Source organism: Vollenhovia emeryi, unplaced genomic scaffold (assembly GCF_000949405.1).
Source record: "Vollenhovia emeryi isolate VEMERY1.0 unplaced genomic scaffold, V.emery_V1.0 DF939234.1, whole genome shotgun sequence".
NCBI classification, from domain to species: domain Eukaryota; kingdom Metazoa; phylum Arthropoda; class Insecta; order Hymenoptera; family Formicidae; genus Vollenhovia; species Vollenhovia emeryi.
Genome location: NW_011967132.1, coordinates 506,276 through 516,589, shown reverse-complemented (window position 1 = coordinate 516,589; position 10,314 = coordinate 506,276). Strand labels below are relative to the sequence as shown.

The 10,314-nt window shown below is 38.3% G+C and overlaps 1 protein-coding gene across 2 annotated transcripts in view; it reads left to right on the top strand.

Moving 5' to 3' along the window:
• Positions 1-4,063: 4,063 nt before the first annotated feature.
• LOC105560299 (aquaporin AQPcic-like) overlaps positions 4,064-10,314 on the top strand; it is a 22,205-nt gene continuing 15,954 nt past the window's right edge. Inside the window, exons 1-2 of one of the 2 annotated variants that reach the window (XM_012009298.1) lie at positions 4,064-4,275; positions 5,897-6,053. In XM_012009298.1, coding sequence (XP_011864688.1) covers positions 5,918-6,053 — 136 coding nt within the window. In that variant the 5' untranslated portion in view covers positions 4,064-4,275; positions 5,897-5,917. Of the gene's footprint in view, positions 4,276-5,893; positions 6,054-10,314 lie in introns of both variants that reach the window. The other variant, XM_012009297.1, reaches the window with a different exon arrangement.

Here is a 10,314-nt window from a genome sequence, read left to right as displayed (position 1 = left end):
AAGACGAGACTAAAAAAAAACTTGGAAACAACTTAATGATGTATGAACTGTAACTATTAAGAATCACTTCACATATCGACCTATTATGAAAATGACAATTGGGTTTCTAATTTTTCTAATGTTCGTGCGCAAATTGTTTTCTTATCAAACACAATGCATCAACTTGTTTTCATTTCTAATAGCTAAAGTCGTAATAAAAATACAACTAAAATGTTCCAGCTTCAATTTGGTCTTCTTTAAAAATAGTAAATAAAAATTTCACATCTTTTAACTTATAGATTATTGGAAAAAGAAAACATACTTTAGGTTAGCTGTAAAAATTACACGTTATTTGTAAAAAAATAAGCCTGTTCAGTCATAGGCAATAGTAAATACTCGCTGGGTATAGTAAATGCATTTAAAACAGGGTTGAGTTTTTTCGTTTTAGGTTGCTCAGAAGTTAGGACGCTATAATTACCTGCTAAAATTATTTATATCGCGATTCGCACCGATATCATCGTTAATATTAAAAAGATCGATACCTGTCGTATCATTCGCTGTGCAGCTGGTTGTCACACAAATAGAAGAGGTCAGGGCAACCATTTGTCTCTAATACCGAGAAAGAAACATCGGGTCACTCCGCGTTTTCTGTCGCACCGGGTGACCTACTGTTCCTTTCTCGGAGTCGGGACAAAACGCGCCGCGATTACGACGGATACATTATTTATCCACATTCTTCTCTCTTTTACCACCGCAAATCTGTTGTTGAGATACCTATTCCTCCCGCGCTGTCATCCCTACGCGCGCAATATCTTTTCGAAGGATTATATTTTTAGCTTCCATCGATCATTCAATCTTTCTTTTTTCGCCTCGGCAAGAAAGGCCGGCCGACGAGTGTGTCTATCGATCACCGCGGGGTGATTGATCGATGAACGTTGGGTATATTGCACAGCAGCCGCAATCGTAGAAAAATTTGTCGAAAGTAAGACACAGTCCAGAACGTGAGGTATATCACGCATCGTTCCTTTAGTTGTTATAGATTGTAGAAAGGGAAAAGTCGAAAGTGTTATTTTTACTCCTCAGCGGCGAGGAGGGGGGGGGAGAGAGAGAGAGAGCAGAGAGTAACTAAGTAATAATCATCGCTGCGCGATGACTGCTGTGTGCTCTCACTTTCAGATTCACTGGGTAACATCGCCGCCAGCCGATAACTCGGCGGTTTTATTTTTACATTTCTTATCTCGCCTTTCATTCTTTCTGAATACTTATTATTTCAAGTTTTAGCCATTCGCACTTAAATACGTTATAAGATATGATAAAGAGACGCTTAATTTTTATATCACCTCATTCTTACTTTTTGAATTATATACGTATCTCTCGTATTCTACAATCTTCTTGTTTTTGTTTTAAATACCCAGACATACAAAGCCCGACAAAATGGTCAAGCCTGCACATTTTTTCTCATACGTATAATCCCTTTCTGCTTTTTCTTTCGTGTTCTTCGTAGCTACGTGTCTGGTTCTCGCGGTTGTAGGAAGGTATTCCTTTCTCTCCGTAATACAACCGCATGACAGTGAACCAGTTTACTTCTGGGTTTAACGTGACAAATGGACTGTGACATTAAAGTTCCCAATCCGTCTTCGTCCTTTCTGGCATAATTACTATTGCGGCAACCGATAAATAATCTCCCATTTGCTCATCCGACCAGCATCAGTGAAGATTTTATCGGGTAATAATTCCATTACGAATGCACATAATAAATCGGGAAAATATTACTTTAAAAGATAGAAACGGTGTAGAATAACAAGTGCTTGAAACGATGCAGAATTGCGAAATTAATTGATTGAAAGAAGTAATTGATTTTCTAATTATAATCAATATTAAGTATAGAAAATTACGCTTAATAGTAAATAATTGTAGGACACGTAATTGTTAGGACGCTAGGAAGAGGAAAGAAAGAGTATCTTCGACTCCCGATGTTCGAACAGATACCGCCGGAGTCATCGACCCGGCACGGCAATGTTATGCAAAATGCGGTTAGTTAATAATGCAGCTCTTGGTGCCCGTTGGTTCGATTACTTAATATTATGGTATAGTTGTAAGAAATTTCGCTGATTTCTTTGCCACGAAGCGATGAAATATTTAGTTCGTACAGCATAATTCTTATTCTTTTTAAGAAATCGATGAAGGAGCGACCATGATAATAATGATAATAATGATAATGATGATAAGCTGCAGATTATTGGACGATTTAAAGAAAAATTGCAATAATACGGAGATAATGAAATAATTAAGATATGTACGAGAAAATAACGATAGAAAAATAATATAAAAAAGATCCATCCTACACATAATACATAATAATACATAATTATGATTTCTTGATAAGATGAAATGAATAGTGTTGCCATGCGTACTTTTACTTTGTATTCATCATTGATGCGAGACAGGTGTAACAAATGAGACGTCGATAATTCTCTGCGTGTATATTCTTCGCAGAAATCAATATCCCGTATGTAATTCTAAACTCGAATAATCGCGACAAGTATTTCTTTAAGTATACAGCGACAATAGATAACTTTATACACATTATATTTATGTTTTAAAATATATTTGTCTATGCGTTTAATTTCATTAATTTAACTTGAAGTATTAGAAGTTACAGTTGCTACGTTACAAATAACTAAAAAAAATATTAAAAAATATAAACAGAAAATAATGAACTAACGTTTATAAGTAATTTATACGTAATCGTATTTACTAAGTCGCCCTCTTAAATGATTTCTCTAATCGCGACTATAAAGATTATCTGATAAATCTCTTAAATGATTATCTTAATGTGTGATTATATCGTAGAGTTTTGTGCCGTTGCAATTTTTAATAGTTATCCTCTTGCGATAAATTGAACTGACAGTAAGATAAGTTATACTTTATATACTTTGATTTACAATTTATGAACTTCCTGACATTATTTTATAATCAGTAACAAAATTGTTACTGATTTTATTTGTCTCTCTTGTAATTGACGTAAAACAATTCGATAATAAGATAATGAGATACATATTTTTGTTATCGTTAGAGACCAATCGCTCCAAATCTACATAATCTTGAGATTTTATGAATTGTATTTTGTTGATAATAGAAATATGTTAATCGATAAAAATTATGTTAAGAGAGAAAAACTTTCAGAATAATTCTATAATTTTTGACGTTTATAAGTTCGGTCGAATCAACTATGATCTATTTTTGAAGTTGCTTCTAGAATAAATATTAAATGAAAGCGTGAAAAAATTCTGAAAGAAAATATTTAGTTTAAATTTGCGGCTAAAACTTATGTAATATTTCATATAACAAATGTATAAAAGAGAAATTTTTTCTCAGCTTTTTTTTCTGGAGAAAAGCAATCTTATCACGATTATGTATTATAATCATGTACGTAATCGTGATAAGAAATATATAACTAATCAAATACTTATAAGAATATTACAATCATATTAGCAGTCGCAAAATTTAGCCAAGCAAAGTAATTTAGTCAAGACAATGCACGATGTCTAAGTTAAAACTTACTCGGTGAGTTTTGGCTAGGTGATTTTTTGGCAACGCTCTTTAAATACATATATAGGGCATTCATTTATTATTAGTGCTTTGAAAGACACACGCGTAGGGAACACTTTTCACCAAAGATTGAAATAATTCTTTCCCCATATAATTTAATTCATGTTATACATTTCCTCGAAAGTGGCTGAACGTTATTAAAAAATAATTATATAATCGATATTAATAAACTTTTATCTAAGTGTGCTCCTGAATTTTTATTTTCCAAACGATTTTTTTCCTACTTTCGTTTAAGAAAGACTATTTTAATAGTCCAGTGAAGAACGCGACGTGTGTCAAAGTTGTCCATCGGCGAAATGTATTTCGACACATATACAATACAATACAATACTCGACGACAATGTAAATATTTTCCGATGCGGAAACGAAACCACACGCACGCGTGCGGTATTTGATACTCGTAATTTGGCAGAGACGTATCCCGTCGTGTACGGAACCGTGTAAGTAACGGTACGGCGGGATTTCTACATATAGAGGTGAGCGCAACTCGCGAATCGGCTCAGTCCTCTCGAAACCACGCGGCGAAAGACAATTCCTGGGATAAGCAACAATAGTCGCGCGTTCATTTCTCGGATGTGCCGGTCGTACCCGTGAATTTTTATGAATTTTTGACGTACGCAAATACGCCGAAAGCACATTTCGTGCAAGATCTGTGTGAAACGCAACTGCGAGTTCCTTTTCGGAGTAAGTAGTGCGAAGAATTAAAAGACAGCAAGCTCTTCTTTCATAATCACCGTTTTTCGTATTCCGTGAGATCGAACGTCGTGAATAAAAATTTTTCTTATATGCGATCAATAAATTAGCGTGTTAATGCGTTATCAATTAAAGCGGAAGTGTACTTTGCAACAGATATTTAAGCTCGCGTGTTTCTCTCATTCTTAATTGTGACAGTTTAGGTCATTAGTGACAATGACTCGAGATATTTCAACTTTATGAACAGCGATGAATTTTTCAACGTGGAAAGACACGTTGGAAAAAATGTGTGATATAGACGACGACGGCAAAAAGAAAGAGTGTAGTAGATTAAGATACGATCCGATATGACGTCATATAAATCGATGATTATCGTGAAAGCTTTGAACTCGGTTTATCAAAAGATCTTTGAAATTATATGAAGTTTAGCTTGAATAATTAAAAATTAAATCAGGTAAAAACTTATTGATTAGCCGTTTTTAATGTTATTTGCAGCCTTCAGAATTTATATATTATTTAGAATTTAAAAAACGAAGTTAGAATCTAGAATTTATACATTTATAATTTATAAAACGCGCAATTGTATTATAGACGCCGCGAAAATACTTTTTTTTTCGGAGAAATAATGTAATGAAGTCGGATTGAAAAAAAGGGATTAGGCGAGATTAGCTAATAATCGGTTTTCCCGTTCTCGTTGTTTAATATTCGCGATTATGTTTCAGGTTTAGGTAACAAGTATATGCAAGCATGTAAGTTATGCGAGTTAAAATAATTATCGGGAATACAGTAATGTATTTGATGTCAAGTTGCAACGAGCCGTGATCGATTGATTAATCATCACTTATGTGCCTGCTGAGTCGTGGATTTAATGGCCGAAGTACGATTGTTCCGCAATCGTAAGACATGTGATTTAATCATTTATGGGCGAAGTGTCGAAATTTGTTCGACAGCTTGATGAATTTAATTAGTTATTCCCACCTTGCGTTTGTTATTTACACAATGATACAACTCGGTTATTCGATCTGACGATATAATTCCGCGGCTTAGATAACGATATTTGCATTATTATCAATAACCTCCGTTTGCAAGGAAACTCAGATAGAAGATGTTCTAATGTTGCGAGGTCAATAAAAGGTATGTCGTGCGCTGACCTTGTTATTTTCTGACTTGGCGAATTTGTGAAAAGTGCGAGCACAAGGACCGACAGATAGATCCGTTAATATTTATCGAAATTTTAATAGAAAATTTTACGAAGATCTTATCAGAACTTAACCGGGTTTAAAATTTGTCAGAATTTTATCTCTCGCAGGTCGCTATAATTATCGCCAGAATTTATCAGAGCAAGCAGCAGTTGATTTGAAAAAACACATTACGGTAGCTCGCTGATAAAGCGATAATCAGAGAAGAGTATATGTATATTTGCGAATTCACTTGCATGTGTCATTTTTATCGCTTCCCGGTCGGTAGCTTCTTCAAATAAGAGTATCACAAAGTTAAGGGGTGATTTTGACTATGCAATTTGCAGTTCTACTGCAGATAAGATAAAATTAAGGCGTCGATATCTTATGTTGGACTAAAAAGTTGTAACGTCACTATGCTCTATTTTCAGCAGTCGCCTAATTGAGCGCCGAGCATGGAGCAAAATAACATCTCGATAATACCGCCACCGGGTGTCACGGAAGACTCCGTCAGAAAGTCCAAAAGTATCGGCATCACGCTCCGATCCAATGGTACATTACAGTCGGCGAAGAAGAGGCTGAAGGCGCCCTGTGAGTACGAATCAATGGCGTAATCGTAACGGAATATGTGGATACTCAAAGAAATTGAGAGTAGAAGTCCCGTTTCTGGGATACAAACCAAGTATAATGCGACAAATACGTCCAATTAGAGTTAATTCTTTTGAAACGATTTTTACGATCGAGAAATTCAGAAATGTTATTTTACGTTACACGAACTGTGAAACTAGATGTTTCATTTTGCAAATTTATGGTAGATCTTGTGTAAAGCGAGCTATCAAATGTTCTTCTAAACATGATATACAAGATGCTCATTGTTCTCTGTTAAACTATACATTTAGTAATAATTAAAGAATAATAAAAACGATTTGTATAAAGCTATCAGATGATTTCGATTTACTGTAATTTTTTTCCGAGAGAAAAGTTAAAATGGTATTTAAAATCTCTAAGTTTCCAATTTCTGCACCACTCATATTTCTACATTCTCTTGTTTTCGAGCAAAGGTCGATTCTCGAGTCTTTTAAGCGGATTTCGCATGAGGTCAAAGCTCGTCTTTTTCCGTACATGATCCGATCGGAACTGAATACTCCAAGTTTATCTCGATATCGATATCATCGCCGAAATCGATGTTAAGAAAACGACGTGACACGCTGCGGAATATTAACGCGAAAGTGAATAATGTCGCGTACACGCTTCCAGCTAGCCGGTGACAAATCTTCGCTCTCGTGAAACGTTGGAACGAATTTCATTATAATTCATAGAGGTTTCCGTCCATTAGAACGTGGAACTTACTTCGCAGCTATTCTCGCACGAGGATGCATATATCAATCCGAGCAGACTCTGAACTTTTAATTAGGTATCACCTGATTTTTGCGGCGATTAATCGCTCGTCCGCCTCCCCAATATTTATCACGCCCTTTTCCACGTTTATCGCGCGCAAAGTATAATCGAATTTTACCAGATCGAACATTCAGTCGCAAGGTATTTCCAAGTTCATCGATAATACGCACGCGAAGTTTATTCTTTCTAAATTCACGATTCATCCTTTTTGTATGATTAATCTTTGCATGTTTCGACATTCTGTCGATACCTGACAAACCCCGCGCACCTCGAATACCCGAAGAAATAAAATTTTTATAAATCTCAATGTTTCTTACTGACATATAATTCGCAATTCGCCGCAAAAGACTCGCGGCCTCGGGAATCCTATTGGATCTGGGAATAGAAACGTATCGAAGAGATTTCGCGAGGGAGTGACGTGCATAGAGGGAATCGATCGTAGTAATAAGATGGAAAGGCTTCGCAACACGGTCGTTCGTTCCTGCTTTCGAGATTGACCTTAAACTCGCGAATCGGCTGTCTTCGCGAGGGAACCGACCTCCTATTCCACCGATATATTTCTCGCCGTCGCGCCGCGCCGATCTCCTTCCCGGTGAAAGAAAGAAGAAAGCGGAGAGGCTTGCATTATACCGAACGCATGCTAAGCGACGCTCTAGGAGCCACCATCCCCCCGGACTGTAAATTGGGTCGGAAATCGGATTTGACTACGAGGGAATTTCTCTCTTTCGCGCGCTGCGGGCTTCCACTGTACGTTTCACCGTATCGGAGACACCCCTGACGCAAGGTGGATGTCTCGGTGATCCGGAAAATTAGGTTCTCGCGCGTAAGTAACGTTATCGGCAGTCCGTGCCGAAGAAGTGGCACCACGCGTTATTATGCGGTCGACGTTCTCGGATCGAGGGGGAAAAAATTTTTTTCTCACCTCCGGCAGTGATTAATGTTTCGAGCCTGCGACTTTGCAATGTTCGTAGCTCGTGTACGTTTTATCGCTAGAAATGTCTTGCTTGCTGTAAGATCGGAAACGGTGTAATTCGTTGACGGAGATCGATTTACAATGCGTCTCTTCTACGCTCGCAAAACATTAGGATATAGTAAAAATATAATGAAATCTTCGTCATTTTTGTTAAAATGTAAGAGGCAAGAGTTTTTTAAACGCAACTATTGTGCGCGCGGCGAGAATTTCTGATCGTCGCACCTGACGCGTTTGATCTAGAAAGCGGACCGCGTTCGTCTTTTAACGAGCGTATTTCGGTCGTTTCTCTAGGAAAAAGAAAGTGCATAATGCAACCGCATCAGGAAACGCGGTTGCTCAGTCGTTTTTTACGAGATGCGTCTCGCTAACGAAATTAGCCGATAATTATGGAGCAAGACGCGTATGAATGGCAATTTTTTTTTTCGTACTATCCCTTCCTCCGTTCTGCGAGGGCGGAAAATGGCATGTTCGAGGCGTTAATTAATTTTACGATCGCTTCTTTACCGCCTACAATTCGTTGCACATCTCGCGGCGTGCCTACATCTATGAGATGTTAATTAACGTCGTTTTATTATTTACGTTGCACGCTTCTCACAATGGTTTCGCGGGAGCCTCGGATCTGACAAAAAAAAAGAGAGAGAGAGTATGCCGGAATTGATTATTCCCGAATGGCTTTTTTGTGAATTCTATCTTCCTGAGAAAATCTAGGGAAACGATACCGCACCCGGAATGCTAAGTTATCCATGTGTACTTTCACCCGTTTCGTACGATCGCGATGCGAGCTTGATTTATAATCGCGAAAATACGTGCGGTGGGTCTTTAGGAATTAATTTAAATTTAATAGCGAGCAGTTGTAAAGAACAGATACTGAGATGCAGGTCACGCGCTATCTCAAAATCCCTATCTCTTGCCGTATAATGCCGCGGTAAATAGTTAGCAAGTTATTCATGCCGGGCTGATGCAAATACTTGGTTTTCAAAATGCAATATTCACAAATGTCGGTCTACGCTTACACAGGATGGATTCCAAATTTCAACAACGATTACAACACGCCAAAATAAATTTCAACAGCGATCGAAATATGCCAAAATCGTGTTTGGCATCGAGTCAAGATTTGAGATAACAAATTAAGCGAAATTCTGTATGCGCATTCTTTTCTGACATAAAAATTGGCATTATTTCTAAAATGACGAGCAAAAAAAAAGGTGCACGGGCAATTTAACGGGGCAGACAGAATAACGGTGCAGCTCTTTGCCGTGTACCCGGCATAGAAAGTAGTTCGAGCGGCGAATTGTGCGCGACGGAGACGCGGGTGTGCGTGTTCATGAAGATAGAATAGCTTCCGGCACGAAGGATGGTATTACCTATATCCGACCTGACGAAAGAAAATTTTGAAACCTTTCATCGGTTAAGGGCCGCTTGCGCCATACCGTCGGCAATATCGCTAATGATCCGCCGTTCGCGATCGAGTGAAACCTTCGTCGTTACGGTCTTATGTCATCCGTTATTGGATTACAGTACATTATGTTACAGTTCCTGTAATAAAATCGCCAATTTAGCAATGCGCGCGTCTTGCGGCGGCCCCATTTCCTCATTTTTATCGGCGAAAATACGCGGCACGATGGATTCGGTGGGCGTCCTGAAATGCGCCGTAGGTACATATTTTCTGCGCTGATTTTTCCCTGACGTAAGTTACGTTACACTACGGGATATTTGCAGTGCGGATACATCAACGTCGGCAGTAAACATTTCTCGCCGTGTCGTCACCAGATTTAAAGGAGTTCAGACGCGACAGCGGCCGGTGATAAATCGAATTATGCTAATGCATGCAAAATACTTCTAATCAAATTGCGGTTGCTTTTTGCAATTTCGCAACAGGGGCAACGAACAGCGCTATGAAACATATCTGTGGGAACAAAGCAGCGACTCTCTCGCCCCTCGACTTTACCGTAGCCGGTAATAAATTGGAGTTGTAAGACAAGTATTAGTAGTTTCTTTCTTTCACAATTATCATAATCACCTCCCTTCACTTTACATTTTAATTCGCGCACGTCGGAATCTGGGGAATTTGCAACTGATCTTATCGGACGGAGTAGCTGCTCCAGATTCCCGGGAAGACATAATTATTGCCAGACGGGATTTCGCTGAATCGAACAAGAGGCGCTCTGAGAAAATTTAGTACATCGTGATATTCTCGAGTTTCGAGGAAATCCTGAGTTTGACTCTTCCTTGCATTACAACGATTTATCGTGACAATCGCGCTGTAATTTACCGATACTTCCTTTCTATCCGTTCTCACGATGGGGTTGCTCCACTTCCACTCCGATCGTGTGATGATATAGATGGTAGATAGCAAAATGCAGTGGGAATGCAATCAATGCGAGACAATGTCTTTTGTGCCGCGGTAACGCGATCTTGTTGTTACACACCCGTGTCTGCTTCGTAAATGTTTTTGGGATAAGGTAGATGTGCATTAAGAGG